Source organism: Lontra canadensis, unplaced genomic scaffold, assembly GCF_010015895.1.
Source record: "Lontra canadensis isolate GAN:19392208 unplaced genomic scaffold, GSC_riverotter_1.0 scaffold59, whole genome shotgun sequence".
Taxonomy (NCBI): domain Eukaryota; kingdom Metazoa; phylum Chordata; class Mammalia; order Carnivora; family Mustelidae; genus Lontra; species Lontra canadensis.
The window spans coordinates 3,318,826-3,345,297 of record NW_022631053.1 but is presented as its reverse complement, the minus strand read 5'-3'; the positions used below and the strand labels follow the sequence as shown (position 1 = coordinate 3,345,297).

Sequence of the window (26,472 nt, the reverse complement as noted above, 5' to 3'; positions counted from 1 at the left end):
CCACGGGACAATTTAAATAAGTGCAACCACAGAGATATGTCTCAGTAATAATTAGAGAAAGGGGCAACTGGGAATTGTGCAGAGAAAAAGGTGTTAAGGAAAGATTTTTAAACATGGTCACTAGGGAAGACACCATAAGAAATTGAACCAAAGGCACCCCAGGCTTCAGAAGGGTGTGAAGGGCGATGTCTGATGGGATTTCCTGACATGGTTGAGTATTGCTACCATGTTTTGGAACAAAGTTTGAGAAACACCCCGGTGCACGTGAGGGTTCTTTCCTCAGCTTTCACTGGTTGAATAGATTTCTTCAGACTTTTCTTCAAGTATCCAAGTTATTCTGCCTCTCTGGGGTCATGTGCGGAAGCAGAGGAGGGATCAGCTCTGATGAGATCCAGTGTCCCCTCTGAAGGCTCTAGGGGAAAGCTGTTCCCGCTTCTCTCAGCTTCTAGCTACTCTAGGTGTTCCTTCTCATGAACGCCTAACTCCACTCTGTCTCTGTCTTCATGTGGACTTCTCATTTTTGTCTCCCTTGTAAGGGTATTTGTCAGTATCATCCAAGATGATCTTATCTTGAGATGCTTAGCTTACTGACGTATGCAAAGACCTTTTTTACAAATAAGATCACAGTGACAGGTTCCAGGGGATTAGTACATAGATGTATCTTTGGGAGGGGGGCACCATTCAAACCATTACAAAAGCCAAGAGGAGAGAAGGTTTCAACTCATCAGTGTTGGATGCTGCAGAGAGGTCAGGTAAACATCGGATTTAGCAACAGGAAAGTTATTGATGATTTTTATCAAAAACAATTTCAGGGATGCCTGGGTGGCTCAGTCAGTTATGTGTCCCCCTTTGACTCAGGTCATGATTTCAGGGTCCTGGGATCAAGCCCTGCATCGGGCTCTCTGCTCAGCGGGGAGCCTGCTTTTCCCTCTGCCTGCTGCTCCTCCTGCTTGTGTTCTCTCTCTAGTGCTCTCTCTCTCTCTCTCAAATAAATAAATAAATAAGTAAATAAAAACTTAAAAGAAAAAAAGCAATTTCAATCAGATAGCCAAAATTGTAGGGCACTGAGAAATTTTTCTTTTGAGAACTTTAAATGATAGGAGAGAGAGAGAGGTAAATAAGGGAGGACCTGGGGTGAACATTCTTTTTCTTTCTTTCTTTCTTCTTTTTTTTTTTTTTAAAGATTTTATTTATTTATTTGACAGACAGAGGTCATAAGTAGGCAGAGAGGTAGGCAGAGAGAGAGGGAGGAAGCAGGCTCCCTGCCGAGCAGAGAGCCCGATGGGGGGCTCGATCCCAGGACCCCAGGATCATGACCTGAGATGAAGGCAGAGGGTTTAACCCACTGAGCCACCCAGGTGCCCCAACATTTTTTTCTTATTAAATTTTTTTTTTTCAAGATACAGGATCTTGAAGCATGTTTACAATGTGGGGGCAGTGAGCCAATCAATATAAAGGTTAAAGATAGAGAAAGTCCTCAGCTTGAATATTCAAAGTATATTTTCTTTATTTAATGTTTCTAGTACTTGGATAGTTGTGGATGGAGTTGGGGTTGAGAATAGGTTGAAGTTTTGGGGAGGCTCAAGGATAGGTATGTAGGATTGCAGTATAACTGCTCTCATTCTTTCCGTTAGGGACCTGATAGATTCGTGTCAGTGATAAGGTTAGGTAAATTGGCTCGTGTATCAGCTGAGAATCAGCATTTTGTATTTATCATTTCATTAATTTTCCATAACAAGCTTTGAGGATGGTTCGTAATATTAGCTCTGTATTACAGATAATGAAACTGGGGTATGGAAAGTTTGGGGAACTTACCCAAGATCACACAGAAGGTGGTAGAAGTGGGGTAGAATGTGGGCCTTTAGCTCTAGAATGCACACTCAATAGCGGGTATGGGGATTGCCTCCCCCTCCGACTGCGCTGGACTTGACAGGTTACAGGTTGATGCTTGGTGGCAGTCGCTGGGGTGCTTAGTTAGCTTAACTATGTGCGTAGCTTCTACCTTCAAGTGGTCATTTGGAATGTTCTACAGTTATAGCTCCTCTTGACAATCAGAGCAATGTTGAAATCTTGGAGGAAGGGACTGCAGAGAAACTTTGGCTAATGACAGAATAAAGTAGCTTTTAATGTGGGCTTTTGAGTCAGACAGCCTTGGGTTTGAACTGCCCTGCAACTTTACTAGATGAGACATCCTGGGGAATTCTGTAATGTTTGGGCCTCAGCTTCCTGATCTGTACAAATTGTTACAGTGTCACCTAAGTCTAGAGTGTTTGTTTGGATTAGATTGAATTATCAGTGGAAAGTTCATAGTACCATTCTGGCACTATTAAGCACTTGATAGTTTCTAATAAAACCAATTTGTTGCATGAATCAAGTATAACTTGCCACAGTTGCTGTCCTCAGATAACTCTTTGGGGCACTGAAGCAAAAGTTGTACCCGATGGAACTGCTTTCCCCTACTCTGTGCCCTTCACCCCCCACCCCACCTGATGCTATCCTCTTTGAGTTCATGGACTGTCAGTTGCAGTGTTCATATTAGCGCATGCTTTCCAGACCTGATCCTGGACCAGCAAGAACTGTTCAGTGACCTGAATGACAGCATGAGGGTTAAAGTGCGAGAAGCTCTGCTCAAAAAGCATCACCATCAGAATGAGAAAAAGAGAAATAACCTCATTCCCATTGTTCGCTCCTTTGCGGAGGTTGGCAAGAAGCAGTCTGATCCACATTCGATGGATAAGAACGGTAAGATTATCAGGAGTGACTGTTTTCTCATTATTTAGACATTTAAGAACTAGTTGGAGATGCTAAGTGACTAGAGGGTACAGGCTGTAATTGCCTAACAAGCTTCTGTGCTGACAGGCAAGATGGCGGGCTGGGACTGATGACATTGATCTCTTGTGGACCTAGGGATGCAAGCCTCAGAAAGACCACAGATAGGTCTTAGATCAGGGAGGCCAAGTACAGTAGCATAGGTTCTTGAGTCAGACTTCCAGGCTTGAGAATCAGACTTCACTACTTGCAAAGTGTGTGATCTTGGGCACCCTCCTAAATCTGTCTCCCTTTCTCCTCTGTGGAATAAGGATAATAATAGCATCCACCCCATAAATTTATTGTGAGCCTTCAATGCGATAATCCATGTCAATCCCTTAACCAGGTGCATGGTAGATTATAAACACTCAATGAACTTCAGCTGCTGATTGGTTTCCTTTTCTGTGGCCAGGCAGGGCCTAACCTGTATGTCTCCCTGTCCCTGCATACACTGAATCCCAGCGTGCAGGGATGTGCCTGGGAATCCACACACTTGAAAAGTTTTCCACAGGCGCCTCTGAGGTGCACTGCTGGTTAAGAATCACTACCTTACTAGAGGAAGGAAAGAGGATCAGAAATATGTTCAGTAAGAAGGTGCAGAAGTAGTAAGACATCTGTCCTCCCTTTACCGCTAACTAGTGGGTAAGGCGATATGTATGTGTGGGTCTTAGCTTCATAGTCATCTGGACTTCTCTATATGGGCTTTGCCAGAGACATGGCTGTAGCCAACCAGTGATGGATAGGGTGTGTCAAAGGGGCAAAGGGCAGACACTCAGGGAATTGTTTCCTCTGAATAGGTCAAACTGTGTCTCCTCAGTCTGTTCCCACGACAAGTCTTGAAGTAAAAAATGGAGTGAATTGTGAACACAGTCCTGTGGATTTAAGCAAGGTGAGCACAGACATGGGAACTTGCCTTAGAGGCCTAAGTGCAGCCCTAGTGGAACTGAGAGTCCTCTTGCTGGAAGCTGGTAAGCTTTGGTATTTCCTCAGTCTTTGTCTAAGACCAGAGCCCCCTCTGCAGGAAAGGAGGCCCCTCTGCTCAGGTCTTCTCCCTTTCACTCCAGCCTCGGCGGGGCCCCACTCTGTTCCACCAGGTTCGGTGTGCTGGAACTGAGAGGAGCCCTTGCTAATGCTTACTGATGCAGACTTCCTGATTTTTCCACCATTTTTTGGGGGTACTTGCTCTTCAGCAGCTCCTTCTTACCTCCAAGGGTTTTGCTGGGACGATAATTTTTGCTCTTGTCTCCTAAAACTACTTGGCAGTTGGGACTCTTCTTCGGGACTGTGACTTGGGTGCCTCCCTGCAGCTGCTGACGTGAGCGTCCATCTCCCCGCCTCCCCAGCCTCTAGCTGGCTGGGTCTATTCTTGACACGAGCTAGAACACGCATGGTGTCATGGCGCTCCTCTGCCTGTAAGGCTCCCTGTTTTATTCAGAAAAGCTGAAATCTCTGACAAAGCATTCAGGTATTTTAAAATGGAAAAAAATGTGACCTAGCGCTTCAACAACAGTCTTTGAGAAAGCGTGGGGTAATGGGATTCAAATCAGAACACCTGGATTTAAATTCCCTCTCTTCAAAGCTCCATTGGGCAAGTCAGCTTCACCTCTCTGGGTCTCAGCTGCTTCATTTTTAAAATAAAAAAGTGGGGCTGACAAGGCCTGTTCTATCCACTTTACAGAGTTATTGTAAGGATTATGTGAACCAGTGAAAGAAAACACTTGTTAAATCATAAAATGGCAGGTGAACGTCAGGTACGAGAGGGTGAGTGATGTTTGAGGGGATGCTCCTAGATTGTCAGAGAGTTCTTTTGGACTTGCAGGTGGATCTTCATTTCATGAAAAAAATTCCCACTGGGGCAGAGGCCTCAAATGTCCTGGTTGGAGAGGTGGATACTCTGGACCGCCCCATTGTTGCCTTTGTGAGGCTGTCTCCTGCTGTTCTTCTCTCAGGCCTGACAGAAGTGCCCATCCCAACCAGGTAAAGACAAGGACTGCAAAACTCCAGTACAAATTTGTGTGAGCTCTGGTGGAAGAAAGCAGCTAATGCCAAAATCTAGGATTAAATGTGGAATGCTATTTAAAATTCATCAGTGCTCTCACTGGGGGTGTATTTGATTAATTCCATGCAGAAGGACTCTAGGAGTTTTAAGGCTGTGACTATACAGTACCTACAGGCTTGGGAATGGAGAATTGAAGAGCATCCAAAGGGCAGACCGTGGGCTAATCACTTGTTAGGATGGGAAGCCTGAGTCTTAGTCCCCCAGTTCCACAGAGCCATGTCCCGGGGAAATGTCTCTGAGCAAAGGTATTAATGCCTTTTTCCACGGTTCTGGCAGGATTTGTAATGGTTTGCAAATATGTCCACATTTCTTCATAAGGCTATTCACGCACTCTGAAAGTGGTGACTCAGGTGATTCAGAGCCCCATTAATTACAGAGTACCCAGATGTGCAGAACACAATTTAGACCCCTCTATTGGGCTTCATCATTTCAACTTCCTTATCCCTCTCCTCTCCCCATGATTTTCTTATTAGAGCAATGAAAGAGATTCAGAAAACCTTGAATTTGCACTACAATGGTATGTTTTGAAAAAAGCATTTTTTTCTATTGTAAGGAATTGTGTCTATGGAAACCCTAAGAATGGTAACCATATTATTGAATGGAGTATTGAAATAGCTTTCAATGCTCATAGCGGAGCTTTTAGGTCAAGGCAACTTCTATTGCCCCATCATTAGCCTGTCTTATTTTATTGAAGTTATGACAGTGATTTCTGTTTGATAGGAAAGAGAAATGTTTTGTTGTTTAGAGAGGAATATGATGACACTTCTTTATGTTTAGTGACATAATTTATAATTTCATCCTCTGTATGTGTTGCCAGATTTTTGTTTATCCTATTGGGTCCAGTAGGGAAAGGTCAGCAGTACCATGAGATTGGCAGATCCATGGCTACCATCATGACAGATGAGGTATGTGCCACTTCTTCCCATTCATGCTACAGAAACTTACTGAGTATCTACCCTGTGCCAAGTCCTGTGCTATTTTTTGGAGATAAAATAATTACCATCCTGGGTAATTATCTTCAGGGAAGCAGTACAGGTCACTTCTCTGAATGCCTTTTGTAGGAGGACCAAACCTTCTTGGAGGTATTTCTTCCTATGTTATCTCTCCCTTTTTGAGAAATCAAGGATTCAGAGAATTCCTTTTCTGGGAAAATTATTATTGCCAATTAGGATACCTAGAGAGAAAGACACAAAGGCTGACAACTTTCTAGAGAGGATGGTTAATTCCGTACATAAAGGCTATTTACATAAAGAAACCTCACTCTTATTCCATGTAAACAAGAACAGTTTGCATAAAGGTCAGGAGTATGAACTTGGGCACTGTAATGTGAATGTCCCAAGAAAACTGGATATTTTGGCTGCCGTGGTGCTGGATCCCCACTCTATACCTTAGTAAGGCCTGCACTGCTCACGTAAGCTTCAGTGTAATGTTTTTAAGGCATGTCTTAGCAGGTAGAGTGAGGTGGGGGTTGTGTCTTATCTCTCTTTGACTGGGAAACTTATTTCATGGAGAGAACTTCATTAGTAATTCCATCCAGTTTTTCCAACTATTATGATCAGGAAATTTTCCCATGCCTTTTGCCCTTTGTTCCATTCTTTGGAGGGATGACAACGATACATTGTTAGAGTCTTATCTCTTCTTGTACTAACAGACACATAGCTAGTCCTTCTTGACCCATCTCATCTTCGGGTTTATGTTTTTTATCTGTTTATATCTACTTTTTTTTTTTTTGGTAAAGATTTTATTTATTTGACAGAGAGAGACACAGCTAGAGAGGGAACACAAGCAGGGGGAGTGGGAGAATCCCAGGACCCTGGGATTATGACCTGAGCTGAAGCCAGACGTGTAACAATTGAGCCACCCAGGGGCCCTTTATTTTTGCATTTTTTTTAAATGCTAAAGTTTTCCACATTTCAGATCCCTATGATAGAGATAAAAATCATGAGGCTGTATCTGTCCTTCACCATATTCACTGGTGATTGTTTTAAGTAAAGTTATTTTCAACTTTCCTGAGGGTTTTTTCTTCCCTGTAGATTTTTCATGACGTGGCATATAAGGCAAAAGAACGAGATGATCTCCTGGCGGGGATTGATGAGTTCCTGGATCAGGTCACTGTGCTTCCTCCAGGGGAGTGGGACCCCTCCATTAGAATTGAGCCACCCAAAAATGTCCCCTCCCAGGTAATGTATGCACATTAGCATCCCCAAGGCTCCCCAACGGCAGAGAGGGGGAGGGAAGGACATTTCTTGGGAGTAGATTGTAGATGAGGCCAGGCAATGAAAGGAGCAAGGTGCGGCACCCAGGCTTGTGGCCTGACTAGAGTGGAAAGGGAGCACCTGCACACAAGCCACTGTGCTTGGTGCTTTACAAATGCTAGCTCAGCCTTGCTGGCAGCATCCCTAAGTCTGTATTTTTATCCTTAGTTTTACAAATAGATAAAACTATCTTCAAAGTTTTAAGGGAAAGTAAGATTACACAGAGGGAGATTTGAAACGGGAACTTAGGACAGAGCTGACGCCAAAGCTTCCATACTTCTGTGCAAGGCAGAGTTAGGAGTCAGGTACTAGTAGAGAGGGGGTGAAATTCTGTGTACTTGTTTGTTTTTCAGCAAAATCAAATAAACTGCCCCAAATCAGTAAATGCATTTGAAAACGACAAACCCTTGGGTATTTGGGGGCTGCTTTTGGATTCTCTCCTTACCACTACCCCCTGGTAGCAGGAAGGACAGAATAGATGGCTGACTTTACTAATTTGGGGGTCCTTTGTTAAAAGGAGAAAAGGAAAATGCCTGGAGTTCCAAACGGAAATGTTTGCCACATAGAACCGGAACCACATGGGGGCCACAGCGGACCGGAACTTCAGCGCACCGGGCGGTAAGTCCGCGGACGTTTCACAGCTCGTACTGCTTACCGGGCTGAAGGTGTGCAAAGGAACGGGTCGGACTTTTTGCTTTCAGCCTTCGTCTCCCTAGTATTCTGCCTGGGAATGACTTTCCAAATGGAACCACTGACTATAATAAGTATTGCAAATATATCAGATATTGTATTCATTCATTCAAGTTTCTCAAACTACCTACCACAGTCTGTCTCCCCTCCCTTCCTTTCCACACATTATTCCCCGATTTGAACACTCATCCTCTTACTCATATCCAGGCTGCCACTTGTCCTTTGTCTCAGCTTAGGTGTCACTTCCTTTGGAAAGCCTTCTAAGACTCTACAGATGAGGTTTGGTATTCCTGCTATGTGGTGCCACAGCTTTGAGTTCTGTCTTCACTCATCCGCCACCCGCCTCCCCTCCCCGGACCCCTGGGCCGCACCCCCGCCCTGCCCCGCCCCAGGTTCCAGCCCTTCTCATACTTTATTATTATTGCTTAATTTGTTGTCTTCCCGCTGGCACGTTTGCCGCTAGAGGGCGGGGTGCCCATTCTATTCCTAGCACCCAGCACCCTGCCCTGCACAGACTAGGCACTCAATATCTGAAGAACTTATGAATGAATACTTTTAGAATGATCTCTGTTCTGTAGCATGAGTGGACTAAGTATAGATAAACACCGAGTAATTATTTGAACTTAAGAAACTCCCTTAGGGTAGGAATATAGGTAGTACTTGAGAGGTGTGTGTGTTTCAGAATAGTCAACCTACTCTTCTAGGCCAGGATTCTATGGACAGATCCCAAGGAGAAGGTTCTCTATGGAAGGTTAGGGAAGCAGGTCTCCAGACTTGGTTTTATTTGTCATGTGGGAAGGTGGTAAAGAGGATTATATATATATTTTTTAAGATTTTATTTATTTATTTGACAGAGATCACAAGTAGGCAGAGAGACAGGCAGAGAGAGAGAGGAGGAAGCAGGCTCCCTGCTGAGGAGAGAGCCCGATGTGGGGCTCGATTCCAGGACTCTGGGATCATGACGTGAGCCAAAGGCAGAGGCTTTAACCCACTGAGCCACTGAGGTGCCCCAAGAGGGTGATATTTTGGGTTGGAGTGACATCTAGGGTTTCCCCCAGATTGTGGGAGAGGGTTGAGACCACAGTTCTGTCTCTGTAAATTGTCTAAGCAGGACACGTCCGTGGAGATTCTCAGGACAGGACTCTGATCACAGAGAAAAGCTTTGTTACATCCTCTACTTCCTCACTTTCACCTTATTTTTTCCCTCTTTGCTTGAAGTTGCTTTCCTTATTTTTCTCTCCTCAGTACTCTATGCAGTGGAAACTCAGGGTTTTTTTTTTTTTAGAATTGTAGACAGTCATCTATTTTCCACTCTTGGAAATTCAGGGAAGAGCTGGGAAAGGAGACTGAGAAGCAGCAGAAGAGGCACCTAACTAGCAGTTTCCAGAGGGGAGGTGTGTTTCCTGGCTGGAGGAAGGTATTTGAGGTTGGGGAAAGATAATTGGGTTCTGGGGAGGGATCATGGAGGAAAGGAACAGCCCTTTGATGGAAGGGAGTCACTAAAATGAGGGAGCAACCTCTAAAAGTGAGTTAAACATTTTCTTTACAGTTGGGAGAAGTCTGAATTGGGTGGGAGGCCTGGTTTTGAAAGGTAGTTCAAGGGAAACATCTGTCCTTAGAATAGTTTCCAGGATTGAGGCTGTTCTGGAAGAGGTGGTGGTTTTGGGGAGAACAGTCTTAGGAATGGCTTTGATAGTATTTCAGACTTGTGATTTATCTTTTGAATATAAATGGTGTCCACACTCCAGGATTTAAAGTTTGAAGGTAGTGGAAATGAGGGCAACAGGATTTCCTCCAAAGGATATCCATGCAGGGATGAGATTTCAGGGTTCTTTTGGTGTCAGATGAGAACAAACTAGAGTCTCAGGCCTTTTGAGGGCGTCATTTATCATCAATTCCCCGTGGGGGTTGAGGAGAGCATTAGATCGGATCTCAACAATTATAGATTCTCCACAATGGTGCCGGACATCCCAAAAGAGAATCTCATACAGCCAGAATCATCACACACTTTCTCATGGCATCAAAGTACTCTTACCCACAAATTCACGTAGGGTTTGAGGAAGTTCTCCCTTTGTGTCTTGTCAGGAAGTTATGGAGTTGATGAGACTGAAAGGAAGGGTTATCTAGGCTCAGAGCCTAGTCTGCTTGGTGAGGGAGATATTTTCTCTTCCTAAACTCCTACTAAAGTTTTCCTTAGAACCCTTTGTAGAAGACCTCAAGACACATGGCCTTTCTCCCATTGTAGCCTTGTAGTGGCTACTACAAGGGGACTTAATGCCTGCGTCAGAGATTATGGTTCTGTGCCAACTCTTGCCCCTTTCCCAATCTCAGAGTAATGAGATCACTCTCAAAGAGTGAACATAAACCCGCCCACACAGATGGACATCCTAGAACTTTCTGGACCTGCCTGGACTGCACAGACTAAAAATACATTAGCAGCCTAGGTTTTGGAGTTCTTCATACCATTAGTTGTGTTTCTTTGAGGTGGAGAACCTGCTTTATGCCTACTATGTTGTATGGCCTCGGGCAAAACTTGGAGACTTCAGGGATGTTCTACTTGTTGGATGGTGAGGTATATGAACATGGGGGAGTGTAGACTCTAAGAAGGTGGGAAAGAGACAGGTGAGTTCTGTATTACGTGGCCCGCTGTGTCAGGGCTAAGACAGTGTCTTTGGACCTCCCTGATGTTGATGGAGGCAATGACGCTGATGAATTCCCATACATAGTAACGAGGAAAGTCTGACTAGGGGCATCTGGGTGGCTCAGTGGGTTAAAGCCTCTGCCTTCGGCTCAGGTCATGATCTCGGGGTTCTGGGATCGAGCCCCACATCGGGCTCTCTGCTTGCAGGGAGCCTGCTTCCTCTCTCTTTCTGCCTGCCTCTCTGCCTACTTGTGATCTCTGTTTGTCAAATAAATAAATAAAATCTTTAAAAAAAAAAAAAAAGAAAGAAAGTCTGACTAGAGTGTTCCTAGGCCAGAAGCCTCACCACAAGGAGGATACTCTGAAAAGGGCTTTTCCAAGGTGTATTTATGTACCTTATTGGGGTATTGCCGCTTTGGGGAAGGGTTAATGAAGGAAAAGAATCAGGAGCTGCTATCTCGATGATCCCCACCCCCCACCCCCACACTTCAAACAGGTTTCTTCCAAAGCACACCAGACAGAGGATGGCTGTCCTGTCCCTAAAGCCCTCCAGAGAAGGGCTCCTTAAGTCAGTGCTCCAGAGCCTAGTGACCCTCTACACGGGTAAGTCCTGTCTTACATCAAGCTTAAATTCATATCCCTGTGTACCCCCTATCCCAGCAAAACTTGAACATCAAGGGTAGTTTTGAAAGGGAAAGGAAGTCTCAGATGTGAAGAGAAGCATCCGTGCCTGATCTTGTGGTAAATGTGTGATTATGGTCTGATTTTATGCATGAGCAAGATATAAGGCTGACTCTGTAAACAGTATTCAGAAATTATTAATTTATAGTTATATTACCAATAAGAGCCTCAGATCTTTTCTGTCCTTAATTATTTATTTATTAAAGATTTTATTTATTTGACAGAGAAAGACACAGTGAGAGAGGGAACACAAGCAAAGGGAGTGGGAGAGGGAGAAGCAGGCTTCCCATTGAGCAGGGAGCCCAATGCAGGGCTCAATCCCAGGACGCAGTGTTCATGATCGGAGAGACGCCTAATGACCGAGCCCCCCAGGTGCCCCCCTCTTATTTATTTTTTAAAAAAGATTTTATTATATATTTGAGAGGGAGAGAGAGCGTATGAGCAGGAGTGAGGGGCAGAGGGAGAGGGAAAAGCTGACTCCCTGCTGAGCAAGGAGCACCACACAGAGCCCGAGCCCAGGACCCCAAGACCATGACGTGAGCCAAAGGCATCCCTTCTTTCCCTTTTTAATCACCACTAGGCAAACAGATGTCCTCCCTTTCCATTGGCTTCTCAGGAATCCATTTCACATAAATCCTTTGTCTGTTACTCACAGACATTCCTCCCTGAAGGTGCCTCCTGCATCCAGGGGGGTGCTGAGCAGTCATGGCAGCATCTCTGGTTGCCTAGTGGGGTGAGGCTCATTATTGCAGAAGGAGATTATTTTCCCAGAACAATACCCTACCGAGAGGAAGGTCATCAATGATTGAGGTGATATTCATATGGTACCAAGATTCTGTGTTGGTAAAGACCCAGAAATGCTTATATCGTGCCCTAGACTAGTCACAATTGCCTATAAGGTCTTATTTACCTAGAGGACAAAGCAAAACAGAGTGACACTTTATTACAAATTGGAGCCTTGGTTCCAAACCCTGAGGTGGAATTCTCACACTCTGGGTTAGATCCTATAGATAGCTCCTTACCTAATCTAGGTTTGCCAGATAGACAAAAAACAAACTTATCTTTGCCTCTCTTCCCTAAGCCAAGACCTAGATTGTGATGTTACTGATGTAAATTAAAGAATGGTGAATCCCAACTACACCCAGCCAAACCAGAGGAAAAGAGCAAATGGGCAAGACAGAATAGCATCTGTCTTGTGTCCACCTGTGCCCTCAGTGCACCTAGGTAGGGGAGAGAAGGCATTCACATGGAGAGAGAGCGAGAGCTGGCTGGGCCTTCTCCCCTGGCGCCCACGTTCCAGGCCTCCTGGTTCTCCTCCAGGCTCTCAGGCAGAGAGAAAGAAAGAGCTGGCCAAGCCTCCTTTCATGAAAGTATAGCTCATTTTTTGTTTTTAGCTTTTTATTATAGAAAATTTCAACCACATAAGACAGAAGAGAGAATGGTACAATGAACCCCTGTGTGCCCATCAAGAGTGATGAACACTTTGCCAATTATGTTTCATCTATTTCTCCCCACTTAATTGTTTTATTTTTATGTTTTCTAGATTATTTAAAACCAAATCACCGGTATCATGTCATTTTACCTGTAACTACTTCAGTATGTATCTCTGTTTGATGAGGACATTTTAAAAAACAACTATCATGCCATTAAGAAATCTAACTCAATTAACACTAATTCTTTAAATTGTCTAATGCTCAGTTCATATTCAACTTTTTCGTGATTGTCTTAGCAACATCTTTTTAGAGTTATTTGCTTGACATAGGATCCAATCAGTGGTTGCATTTGGTTATTACGATCCTATTTTATAACAGCTTTCCTTCCTTTTTTTCTGTGCCACTGATTTGTAGAGGAGACCAGGCCATTTGTCCTGTAGAACGCTGAGTGACTCTTTTTGCGACTCACCTACCAGCTTTCACTCTGATGCAGGGACTCCACTCTCAGAAAAAGTGACCCCGTTTGAGAATGCTACTCCTCCTTGGTGTGGGATATTTTGCTCTTGATCTGTCTCATCCTTGGGAAGTGGAGAAGGGTCCCCAAAGTCCTGCCACCAAGTCCTGTTGATTCTACTTCCCGATTCAGCCCTTGAATCCATCTACTTCTCCTCATCCCAATCCACTGCCTCCAGTCTTGCCCCACTTTCCATTCCATTATACCTCTGCCAGACAGATCCTTCCAGAATGCATGTTTATGTTGTTCTCCTGTTTACAATCCTTCAGTGATGTGACATGCCATTAGCATAAGGTTCTAATTCTGTAAAACAATTTACAAGGCTCTTCGTGACTTGGCTTCTCCAGCTTCTCCAGCTTTTCCATCCTCTCCTGTTGGCATTGGCTCCTCACAGTCTCCCCTCCACCCCCATCTCCCCATAGTTCGGTCAGCCATGCTCTCTCACCTCTAGGTGGCGCCCGTGCTAGCCCCTCTGCCTCATCGGGCTGATCCCTGATCTGTTCTCTGAGTCCCTGCTGAAATGTCCCTCCCTGTCCTATGCTGCCTGCGGGGGCACCCTCACTGCACTGCCTATCTCCTGCACTAGACTGTGGGTCCTGGAGAGAAGGGCTGTGTTGTCTTGCTCACTGCTGCCTTTCTAGCCCCTGGCATAAGGCCTGGCACGAAGTTATCTGCTATTATTTGTCAACTGCATGAATGAATTATTATGCTAATTTCTCAACAGGAAGGTGGGTAGCTGTTCAGAGCAGGAAAGTGCATGTGATGGGGCTTTTAATGTAGACTACATATACTAAAACTAACAACTTTAATACCTTGAGTTGGTTTTGTACATTTCTTCCTAACAGCTCAGGATTTGAAATTTGAAGCTATTACTTAATTTCACGTTAATTTTTTGGAATGGGTAACATGCACACCCAAATTCATCCTTTTTAGGCTTGGGATAATCAGTCAAACTCACGCCCTTAGCTGCAAATAGAATCTGTGCTGACCCCCGAGAGATCTCTTATACTTGGGGTCAAATTGAAGCCAAAGTATGTCTTAGTACAGAACACATTTGAAGGGCTTTTCAAATGGGTGCTGTTCAGATCCTTTCATGGAAGCGGGACCATGTCAGAGGTGTCTGCCATGTTTCCACAGGCTCTTTGGGGGCTTGGTGTTGGACATCAAGCGGAAGGCCCCCTGGTACTGGAGCGACTACCGGGATGCACTCAGCTTACAGTGTTTGGCCTCCTTTCTGTTCCTGTACTGTGCCTGCATGTCGCCTGTCATCACCTTTGGGGGATTGCTCGGAGAAGCCACTGAGGGACGCATAGTAAGGACTTTTAACCACTTCTATGGGATCCCAAAGAAGACAAAGTACTGTGTTGCCAGCCAAGTCAGCTGAAGGGGAAAGCTCCTGGGCTAGGACCAAAGAGATTAAATCCTTTCCACTGAATTACTGTGGTCTTCTGACTTCATACCGTGCAGCAACACAGTTTCCCCTTTAGAATAGACTCTCTTCCACTTGAATATCAATTTCAGTGGTTGATGGCCCAGTTGAATTACCTGGTGCTCAAAGGATGGAAAATGATACATCAATGTCATTTGACATTTGAGGTGACTCAGTGATGGCTCGTCGTGTGAATGGTGTCATTGTGCTTTCTGTGTATATTTCTGTATACTGAATGAAGTCCCCGAAGAACAGGACTTAGTTAAGGAATCATACATGGTTGGATTTGGGCACCTGAATCATCACAGTGGTACCCATTTACAGGGGTATTAGACGGTGTGTACTCCTCACTCCTGCTAAGATGAAACACAAGCAAATGGCTTGTCAGGGCACACAAGAGATCTAAGTCAGGAATGTATAGAAGCCCACATTACTGGTTACAGACGGGTTATGGACTCTGATTTCTTTTCCCCCCATAGAGTGCAATTGAATCCTTGTTTGGAGCCTCCATGACTGGGATTGCCTATTCCTTGTTTGCGGGACAGGCTCTCACCATCCTAGGAAGTACGGGGCCAGTGCTTGTGTTTGAAAAGATTTTGTTCAAATTCTGCAAGTAAGACATTCGGTTTTCTGAAAACTCTAACTCGATGTGTTATTGTGCTCTTAGAATTGAATGCCAGGATCCTAGGTGAGGGTAAGCAGGCGAATATTACTCTGGATTATAAAAACCAGAAGGACGAATATCATTTGGTTTGTTGTCCTGTCCCCCGGGTAGTACTGTACCTAAAATAGTGCATCTCCCAGTCTTAAAGAGCTTTATTAACGTCCCTCAGCCATTATTGAAGTCTTGGCTTTTTATCTTTAAAAAAAAAAAACTTTCCTAGCTAATTCAAATTCCTCTATTTTTATTTCAAGTTCACTTTTAATTTGGCCTAATACACCCCCTTCATATTCTGGTTGCTAGTGATGTGTAGAGACTTGGCAGTGCCCTTATCTCCCTACTTTTCCTATGAAATCTTTTCTCCATTTTGTATTAGGAGTGGGGATATGTGGAACAAGGGCCAGCTCCTTTTTCCTAACTGCAAGAATAAGATCTGAATCACGTTGGCCAAAAATGGCAGGAACGGGTGAGGGCTATTCCCTCCTTCTCCATTTCCCATGTCCTTACTGTGGCAAATACCAGCTTGCAGAGCACATCTTTTGTCACAGCTGTCCCTGGGCAGCAGTGAGGAGGGCAGCATTGAGGAGGGAAGTACAGTCAGAATTAGGGACAAACTGGGTTGCAATACCAGAATGGGTACTATGAGACGAACTAACTACATTTCTGACCCTTTGTCTTGTAATTCATCCATCCATACTTTCTGATGAACCCTGGTCTTGTTTCAGAGACTACGCTCTTTCATACCTCTCCCTGCGAGCTTGTATTGGACTGTGGACCGCCTTCCTGTGTATCGTCCTTGTGGCAACTGATGCCAGTTCCCTTGTCTGTTACATTACCCGCTTCACAGAAGAAGCGTTTGCCTCCCTGATTTGCATTATTTTTATCTATGAAGCCATAGAAAAGCTGATACACCTGGCAGAGACCTATCCCATCCACATGCACAGCCAGCTGGACCACCTTAGCCTGTATTAGTAAGTATGGTTTCTACTTGTCTTTTCTTTTTTTCTTCCTTTTTTTTAAAATTGTGCAGGGGACCTGACTTTATGGGCTGAATGCAGTGTGCCAGATAGTACTTGTAGCTTGTGTTAAGGAATAAGGAAGTGTCTTGGCCCTGTTGCTGGGAAATAGGGCTGGGGATGTGGAGACCTGGAAGATCTGCCAGAGAGGAGAACAGTCAGGAGTGATGATGGAGAGGATGGACTAAGAGTGAAACTCAGGGCACATGAGAAATGCTTTCCAGAGCATGGCTTTTGGTTCAGGCATGAGACAAAAATGGGCTGCAAAGGGGGGGGTGGGGGGAATTCAAGTTAGTTGTTGGGAAGAACTTTTTACAAGGATTTGTGAGTCCTTGGAGCATATTTTCAAGATTTTCTGAAAATATATATGGGCTATTCTTTGGAATCATTAAGTAGAGATATAATAATAATTCCTTAGAGATCCACAAGCCTCTTACTTTGTTTCCTAAAGATCTAATAATCTATTTACTTACCTAGATTTCAATCCAAGAGACTCTTTTCTTTGCATGTTTAAGACAGTTCAGATCAGCTGGAAAGGAAGCACAGTATTTGGCTGTGTTTTCAACCATCTAGGAGAGTCTAGTCCTATAAAACATTTCTTCTCTGGAATAGTATTCTCCAAATTATGACTAGAGATCCTCAACCTTTAGCTCTGTCCATCCAGTTCACTCCCTGTTGGCTGTACCTTTCTGATGTGGTGGGTCTGGTTGTGAAGCAAACAATTTCAACCTGGAACTGTCTGAGCAGAGAGAGCACACTGCCAGGAGGTGTCTGTCACCTAGCTACGGATATACTTCCATAGATTTTGCTTATGGATTTATTAACCTTTTAAAGGTCTGAATTCATAAAAAATTTGTTAGAATTTTGAAATTACTATTTTTTTTGATTTTTAAATTTTTTATGTTCAGTTAGCTACTGTATAGTACATAATTGGTCTTTGATGCAGTGTTCAGTGATTCATTAGTTAGGTATAACATCCAGTGCTCATCATAGCACATGCCCTCCTCAATACCTATCACCCTATTATCCCCACCTCTCACTCTCCTCCCCTCTGAAATCCCCAGATTGTTTCTCGGGGTCCACAGTCTCTCATGGTTCATCTCCCTCTCTGATTTCTCCCCCTTGGCATTTCCCTCCCTGCCCCTATGGTCCTTTGTGCTATTATTTGTTTGGGATTTCATCAGATAAAAAACTTCTACACAGCAAAGGGAACAGTCAACAAAGCTAAGAGGCAACCAACGGAAAGGGAGAAGATATTTGCAAATGACATTATAGATAATGGACTGATATCTAAGATCTATAAAGAACTTCTCAAACTCAACACTCAAAAAACTAATAACTTAGTCAAAAAATGGGCATAGACACTTCTCCAAAAAAGACATGTAAATGGCTCACAGACACATGAAAAAATACTCGACATCATTAGCCATCAGGGAAATTCAAATCAAAACCACAATGAGATATCAACTTATACCAGTTAGAATGGCAAAAATTAACAAAACAGGAAACAACAAGTGTTGGTGAGGATGCAGAGCAAGGGGAATCCTCTTAACACTGTTGGTGGGAATGTAAGCTGGTGCAGCTACTTTGGAGAACAGTATGGAGGTTCCTCAAGATGTTAAGAACAGAGCTACCCTACAACCCAGCAATTGCACTACCAGGTATTTACCCCAAAGATACAGATGTAGTGAAAAGAAAGGGCACATGCACCCCAATGTTCATAGCAGGGATGTCCACAATAGCCAAACTGTAGTAGGAGCTGAGATGTCCTTCAACAGATGAATGGATACAGAAGATGTGGTCCATATATACAATGGAATATGACTCAGCCATCAGAAACGGTGAACACCCACCATTTGCATCAACATGGATATACCTGGAGTGGGGGATTATGCTAAGCGAGATAAGTCAAGCAGAGAAATAGTTATCATATGGTTTCACTCATATGTGGAACATAAGCAGTAGCATGAAATTATTTTAATAATTACAAAATAACAACCATTAGGGAGTATGGTCTTTAAAGCCTTGTGGATTGCTGATTGGCATTGGGGTAAAGTTCATTCTTTGACCTTTTTAAAAATCATATATTCATTTAACAAAATTTGTTGAGCACCTACTATGTGCCAAGTGCTTTTTTAGGCCCTGTCATAGGGCATGACAGACAAAGGATCTACCTTCATGAGGCTTATATCCTAATGAGAGAAGACAAACAAAAGTACCCAGCCTTGGATTGAGTAGACTTTGGATCTGGATACTGTAATTCTGTGTTAATAAAGCTCAAGATGGTATTTTCCATATTTGTCTTCCATTGTTGGCAGCTAGAACTCTCCAACTCTTTAAATTATTTTATGTTGGTATGTGTGGAACTGATTTTTAAATTTTTAAATATTTTTTATTTTATTTTATTTTATTTTTTAAAAGATTTTATTATTTATTTCTCGGAGTTGGAGAGAGAGCACAAGCAGGGGGAGGGGACAGAAGGAGAGAGAGAGCAGACCCCTCGCTGAGCAGGGAGCCTGACCTGGGACTTGACCCAAAGACCCTGAGATCGTGACCTGAGCCAAAGGCAGATCCTTCACTGACTGAGTCCCCCAGGCATCCCTGGACTGATTTGTTAAGAGCAGTTTAGGTTCATAGCAAAATTGAGCAGAAGGTGCAGAGAGTTCCCATCTACCCTCTGCTCCCACATATGAGCAGTTTCCCCGCTATCGCTGTCCCATATACCAGAGTGGTAAGTTTGTTGAAGTGGTAAGTTTATAATGAATTTATATTAATACATCATTATCACCCAAAAACCATAGTTTACATTTGGGTTCACTCTTGGTAATATACATTCTGTGAGTTTTGATGAACCTGTAATGATATACCCCCCATTATAGTATCATACAGAATAGTTTCACTGCTTTAAAAATCCTCTGTGGGGGCTCCTGGGTGGCTCAGTGGGTTAAAGCCTCTGCCTTCGGCTCAGGTCATGATCCCAGGGTCCTGGGATCGAGCCCCGCGTCGGGCTCTCTGCTCGGCGGGGAGCCTGCTTCCCTTTTTCTGCCTGCCTCTCTGCCTACTTATGATCTCTGTCTGTCAAAAAAAAAAAAAAAAAAAATCCTCTGTGCTCTGCCTACTCATCCCTTGCTAACACTCCGAGCCCTGGTAATCACTGGTCTTTTTAGCATCTTCATAGTTTTGCCTTTTCCACAATGTCATATAGTTGTAATCATGCAGTATATAGGCTTTTCAGACCGCCTTTGTTCACATACTATTATCTCCTTAAAGGTTTTTTATGCCTTGATAATTTTAATGCCTTGATAGTTTGTTTCTTTTTCGTGCTGCATAATAGTCCATTGTCTAGGTATAGTATAGCTCATCCATTCATCTACTGAAAGACATCTTCATTGCTTCCAAATTTGGAATTGATTTTTTATTTTTTATTTTTATTTATTTTTATTATTATTTTTTATAAGATTTTATTTATTTGACAGACAGAGATCACAAGTAGGCAGAGAGGCAGGCAGAGAGAGGAAGGGAAACAGGCTTCCTGCTGAGTAAAGAGCCCTATGTGGGGCTTGATCCCAGGACCCTGAGATCATGACCTGAGCAGAAGGCAGAGGCTTTAACCCACTGAGCCACCCAGGCGCCCCTGGAATTGATTTTTTAGAAGATTTATTTATTTACTTGAGAGAGAGAGAGAGAGAAGGAGTGCGCGGATTGGGGTCCGGAAGCAAAGGGAGAGGGGGAGAGAGAGAGTCCCAAGCAGATTCTGTGCCGAACGCGGTCCCATGGCCCGTAGATGACAACCGAAGCAGAAGCCAAGAGTCTGATGCTCAATCAACTGGGCCATCCAGGCACAGCTGGAATTGATTTTTCATATGTAAATGTAGGACTTTATAGCTCTCCCTTTTACTTTTCACTTTGTTGGTTTCCACCTCTTACAGTCTGTTGAGATCTTTTTGTATTTTGATTTTGTCACACTATATCCTTAGAGGGCATGCTCATTAAATTTACAGATGATACAAAGTTGGTGGGAATGGCTGTGTTCGTTGTGTATCCTGGGAGCCAGTTCAAGCATGAAGCATGTTGGGACTGGGAGGCAACATGGTGGCCAGTGGGTGGGCAGATCTGGTCTAGTTAGATGGAAGAGGAGGCCGCTGTGGTGGGATATTTCCGGGAATAAAGCAGTGTCAGGAAGAGCTTGCATCACAATTTCAGGAGACTGATTTTTATTTATTTATTTTTTCCCCCAAACATTCTATTTGTTTATTTGACAGAGAAAGAGTATAAGCAGGGGGAGCAGCAGGCAGAAGGAGAAGTAGGCTCCCCACTGAGTGAGAAGGACCCTGGGATCATGACCTGAGATGAAGGCAGATGCTCAACTGACTGCGCCACCCAGGCATCCTGAGACTCTGATTTTTAGAACAAGAATGTGATGGGATATAAGGAGCAGGAGATATCCAGGCTTGGAGGAGGCTGTTGAGAGCCGACTAGGGTATCAGGTCCTCCCTGCTCTGTAGACTGAATTCATGGGAAGGGCCTGAGAGGAAGAAACTAAGCAGGAAACCACCAGGGCTAATTCTGGGCACGTGAGATGCCGAGCTTGGTTGTTGGCACAATTTAATTCAAGACCCACATGCTGATTTGTGTCTGTCTTTAGTAATGGCTGACTGGAAAATAAGGATGTGGTTGGACTCACGAATGGGTCTCAAGCAACAGGACCAATCTCAGGGATCTGAAGGGGCAAAAGAGCAACAAGGGAGGCTCTGACAGAACCGTTAGCTCACACATGGCTAAAAGTATTTAATGGAATACTTGGCTGCTTTCTTCAGGAATCTTTTTTCTTTTCCACTTAGCTGCAGGTGTACTTTCCCAGAAAATCCCAACAATCATACCCTACAGTACTGGAAGGACCACAATATCGTGGCGACAGAGGTCCACTGGGCCAACCTGACTGTTAGTGTAAGTCTGGGAGCTGCGTTAAGGTCCTGTGACTGCCAAGGGGTGGCGGGGGGCGGGGGGAAGCATGGCAGCCCTTCAGCAAGGTCTGGTGTTTTCAAAAAGAAAGTTCTTTTTTATTTAAACTATTCTTGCTGACCCTTTCCCCCTTCAGAAGTTCCGTTGTCTATAAAGGGAAAAGAAGATTGCCTTTCTCTTCTCTCCCACACACCCCATATCCGGTGCCCACTCTAAGAAAATATGGGACATGACACCAGGCGGGGCGGGGGGGCGGCACACCCAGTGTGGTGAGGCTTGATGAACATTGAGAATGGCAAGTGCTCTGTAATAGAAACAAACCGCCAGGCCCTCCCAGAACTGCGTGCTTGCTTGGGACCATCCTGGTTTCATTTCCAAAAGTGTCTAAGGACAAGAAGTTGTCGGAAGAGGCCCCTAGAAGTGGGAGCACCACAGCCCCACGGAGGTCAGGCAGATGTGGCTGGTGGCCTGCGCTCCCCCACGCATCCCTGGCCACTGTGGGATGACAGTGGCAGGCTTTGAAGGTCAGAGCTGTTGATTCCCTTGTGCCTGCCTCTCATCACCCAGAACGCTTGTTCCTCCAGGAATGCCAGGAGATGCATGGAGAGTTCACGGGATCTGCGTGTGGCCATCATGGACCCTATACTCCTGACGTGCTCTTCTGGTCCTGCATTCTCTTCTTCACCACCTTCATCCTCTCAAGCACCTTAAAGACATTTAAGACAAGCCGCTACTTCCCAACCAGAGTAGGTACCATGCTCGTGCATGTCTTTTGCGTTAGAATTCTAATGTAACAGTTGATTCTCTGTGCGCTGAGTGGAGTGGCAGGTGGCCAGCCCCACATGTCCCCATAAGCCACACTTTGGCATTCTCCTCTCTTAGTGTCTAGTAACCTTTCCTCAACGTGTGTTGGGGGATGAGGGATTAATACTTAAAAATTTTGTTTAAAAGTGCCAGGTGACAGGTACCTTGCTGGCTCATTCAGTAGAACACACGACCCTTTCTTTGTTTTAAGGAGGTTCTACGCTCAACGTGGAGCCCAACCCAGGGCTTGAACTCACAGCCCTGAGATCAAGACTACAGGTGAGATCAAGAGTCAGACATCTAACAAATTAAGCCATTCTGGCCCCCCAGGCATGAGACTCTTGATCTCAGGGTCATGAGTTCAAGCCCCACATTGGGGTTAGAGATTACTTAAAAAAAAAAAAAGTGTCAGTGGTAACTCTCATTTCCAGAATGCTGTTAAGTTTCATTTCCAGAATGGTGGGACATGTAGCTTAGAGCTGGCTTCTAAATATAATAAATTGGGATGAACACTTTGGATACATAAAGGACCCCAGAGTCTCTTCCCAGGGATGGCTCTTGTGGCAGCTTGTGAAATCAGCGGTGACATTGACTGCAGCAGCCAAAATGCTCCTGAGTTGTTTAGCGTGACTGTTTGAAGGCTCAACACTCTTTCCTGATGCAGATGGCACTGTTTGATCGCGACCATCTTTAGTAGGACAGAATTAGAGGCTGGGTGTAGAGTGGCTGAAAGGGGCCACTTTTGCTTCGAAAGGGAGTTCAGATCAGGAGAAATGGTGGTTTTTCTGTTAAGGGAGGGTTCAATCAGGTACATTTGCAGAGCAGGAAGTCCACATGGGTGGGGAGCTCAGTTGATTAGATATTTACGGTACACACAGGCATGACTAAAACACATTCTTAGGTATCAGCGAGACCACATAGTTGTTAAGGGAAACACATATCGTATAAGCTCCGGGTCACTGTTTCTGGTCTGGGCAATAGTTAGTAAGTGGTGGTTCTCTACTAGCTATTTGCCCAGGCCTGGGTTAAGTGCTAGCGGGGATATAAAAGATTTTTTTTTTTTTTAAGATTTTATTCATTTGAAAGAAAAATAGTGTAGGAGCTGGGGGAGCGGCAGAGGGAGAAGCAGACTCCCTGCTGAGCAGGGAGCTGGATGTGGAGCATGATCCCAGGACCTTGGGATCATGAACTGAGCCAAAAGCAGACAACCGACCAAGCCATCCAGGAGCCCCAAAGAAGTTTAGAACATGGTTTCTGCCGTCATCTAGGGAAGGGAAACATATGAAACATACAGGCCCCTATGAGACAGTAATAGAGAGTTGGGTGTCAGGGCCATAGACGTTCAGAGGGGAGAAGGGCGACTGGACGCCAGGCTGGTCAGATGAACCCAAGATGGCTTGCTATGGGGGCGGGCAGGTACAGGTGCAGAGAATATGTGTAACATTCAGAAGAGAACTAATACAACCAGGGGCAGGGAGCTGGAAAGTTCAGGTTTCAGAGTCAGGTTGAGATATATTTTGGCCAAGATATATTTTGCTCAACTTCTGTTGGAAGTTCAGATTAAGGCAGGCACTGGGCACTTTAGTGATGTTTTATTTTATTTTATTTTGTTTATTTTTTAGAGATCAGATTTTAAAAAAAATTTAATTTATTTATTTGACAGAGATCACAAGTAGGCAGAGAGGCAGGCAGAGAGAGAGGAAGGGAAGCAGGCTGCCGGCCAAGCAGAGAGCCCGACTCTGGGCTCCATCCCAGGACCCCGGGATCATGACCTGAGCCGAAGGCAGAGGCTTTAACCCACTGAGCCACCCAGGCGCCCCGAGATGTTTTATTTTATTACAGCCACACTAAACTATAAAGCCCTCTGGGGCACAAAGTGGTGAGAAGTGTTATAGAGAAAATGAAGCGGGAAAGGAGTAGAGGAGGTGCTGGAGTAGAGGGTGGTGACCAGCGTCAAGTAGCATCATCAGGGAAGACCCCCAGGGGCAGGGGATGCCTATGTGAACACAAAGAGGGTAAGGGAGCTGCCTGACAGGTTACCCGGAGGAAAAGCATTCCAGGTGGAGGCATGAGCAAGCACAGAGCCCCTGAGCTGGGAGTGAGTCTGGCCCGAGTAAGAAATGACACAGTAGTCTGCAGGACTAGAGTAGAGCGAGCGAGCAGGGAAGCCCTAGAAGCTGGGCTCAGGGACGTGATGACTGCACTGTGGGGGCCTCAGTGGCCAAGGCCTTTTGGGTGTTTGCCTCAGTGAAATGAGGCACCATTTCAGGGTTTTCATGGAGGAGTGACCTGTTTCAACTTCTGTTTTCAATGATCAGCCTGGCCACTTTCGAGAAGGGCAGAACAAGGTTAAGGGTCTGCTGTACTTACCGGGACAAGAGCTGATGGTCACATGGATCCGGGTCGGAACAGTGGAGGTGGAGACAGGTGCTCAGATCCGGGCTCTGTTCTAAGGGGGAGCCAGTAGGACTGCGTGCAGGTAGATGAGCTGTTAGATGTAAGGGAGAAGAGGAGTCGAAGCCGCCACCTAGGCTCTCGGCCGGCACAAGTGGACCTTGACTGGCGTAGACAATCTCATTCCAAGTTCTCAGAACTGTTGTCTCTGCCTGGGCATAAATCCTCCGAACAGAACTCTTCCCAGTCAGGGGGGTGACATGAGAGCTTGCTGAATAGTTCCTTCTCCCCCATCATATCCATGCTTTTAGGGTATTAGCCTGGGCATAGTAACATATTCCTATTGTTGAAATATGCTTATATTAATTCAGTTATAAAATGAAAGCATGCTTCCGAGGACTTTTAAAACTTGTATAATACTAAATTCTTTTCTACTGCATTTAACCTAATAAAACGCTTTTCCAATCCTTTCTCATACCAGGTACGCTCCATGGTGAGTGACTTTGCTGTCTTCCTCACTATCTTCACGATGGTGATCATCGACTTTTTGATTGGAGTCCCATCCCCAAAACTTCAAGTTCCCAGTGTGTTCAAGGTAAACAGCTTTCAGGGCACTTGGTGCCCTCGCGTGGTTTCCCAGAAAAGTTACTCCCCAAAGCCGTACCATACCTGAAAATCCTGTGTTCCACAGTGCCCTCCATCTAAACTTTGCTCCTCATGCCTTACCTTTTAGAAGAGCAAACTCTGCAGGGTTAGCTGAGCTCAAGCCCCAAAAGTCCGAGAACAGAACCCTAAAGTGGTTAAAAGAACGGAAGGTCTTAAGATTTAAAACAATGGAATTCACATGTTTGCTTAAATACATACCACATTCTGTGGAAATGTGGGGTCCCTGGAACAAGTCTGGTTAACAGCGCTTTCACGGAGCATCAACTCTCTAAGGGCACTAGGAGGGATAAAGAAGCTGGATTAGGACTTGGCACCTGTCCTCAAGGATGGTGCCGCAGGAAGAGGCGAGTGGGCCAGAGGGCCTTGCCCACAGGGTAGCGCTCCTACCAGAGTAACTGCGACAGCTCTTCAGCCCTGTTTCAGTGTTTCTTTGTATAACTCCCTATAATCTATAATATTTTGCCCAAAATGTATACAAAAAAGGCAAACAAATGATCATGTGTGGGGACTCTAGATCTGTTTAGGTGTGCTGAGTAACACAGAGGATGGGAAGCTGAGGGGAGGGAAAGCCCTGGTGTACTCAGTGACCTGGGAAGAATCATACAATGAGAAGACAGGAGAAGCTGGAGAGGAGAAGGAAGACAGGAATAAAGGCAGCCCCTTGACTTACAAACATCTCTATACCACACGCTTTTGTCTTCCCTTTCTTTTTCTCTCCCTCCCTGAAATAGACCTAGGTAAAAATATCTTTTTCCATAGTGCCTGAAAACTTTTTATTTTGTTAAATGCACTGTAATGCCATCAGTTAGAAATTTGTGGATTAAAAAAATAGCCTCTTTAAAAATATAATTCCTGCGAGAATATGTCATTCTCACCTTTGTTTGAATGAGTGCAGTCAGCTTTCTCTCTAATACCTAGCTAAGGTCAACCCTCCAGGAGGAATGGATTTGGTGTAAAAATAAGTAATTAGAGAACATTAAGCAGTCCTTGGAAAGGTTCCCTGATGGGTAGGCTTAAGATAATGAGAAGGTACTGAATTTCTGGGACATCTGGGAAGAAGGCCTCTGGGAGGTAGGAAAGAGATGAGGAGGGAAAATGGGAGAATGTCAAGGAAAATGTTGCTCATTGGCAGGTCTCCCTTTCAGGAAGCAAAGAAGAAATTTTCTTTCTTCTTTCCTTCTCTATTATGCCACATGGACCCTAGTGATTAAGACCTGGTCTGAAGGCTAGTACTGTTACTAATGTGTTAATGTCAGCCAGAGGTTTGTTTTTGTTTATTTTTTTAAGATTTTAAAAATTTTATTCATTTGAGAGAGAGTGAGTGCAAGCGAGTGAGAGCATGATCAAGGATTGGAGGTCAGAGGGGATAGGGAGAAACAGACTCCTGGCAGAGCAGGGAGCCCAGTGACATAGGGCTTGATCCCAGGACCCCAGGATCATGACCTGAGCCAAAGGCAGA

General features: G+C 44.6%; 1 protein-coding gene across 3 annotated transcripts in view; it reads left to right on the top strand.

Annotated features, from left to right (window-relative positions):
* Nucleotides 1-26,472, top strand: part of SLC4A8 (solute carrier family 4 member 8) — a 75,225-nt gene that overhangs the window by 24,296 nt on the left and 24,457 nt on the right. For all 3 annotated transcript variants that reach the window (XM_032876753.1, XM_032876755.1, XM_032876754.1), the window contains 12 exons: nt 2,554-2,742; nt 3,606-3,697; nt 4,628-4,785; nt 5,685-5,772; nt 6,901-7,047; nt 7,640-7,740; nt 14,219-14,393; nt 14,990-15,123; nt 15,897-16,142; nt 21,029-21,134; nt 21,734-21,895; nt 24,829-24,942. In XM_032876753.1, coding sequence (XP_032732644.1) covers nt 2,554-2,742; nt 3,606-3,697; nt 4,628-4,785; nt 5,685-5,772; nt 6,901-7,047; nt 7,640-7,740; nt 14,219-14,393; nt 14,990-15,123; nt 15,897-16,142; nt 21,029-21,134; nt 21,734-21,895; nt 24,829-24,942 — 1,712 coding nt within the window. The remainder of the gene's footprint in view (nt 1-2,553; nt 2,743-3,605; nt 3,698-4,627; nt 4,786-5,684; nt 5,773-6,900; nt 7,048-7,639; nt 7,741-14,218; nt 14,394-14,989; nt 15,124-15,896; nt 16,143-21,028; nt 21,135-21,733; nt 21,896-24,828; nt 24,943-26,472) is intronic.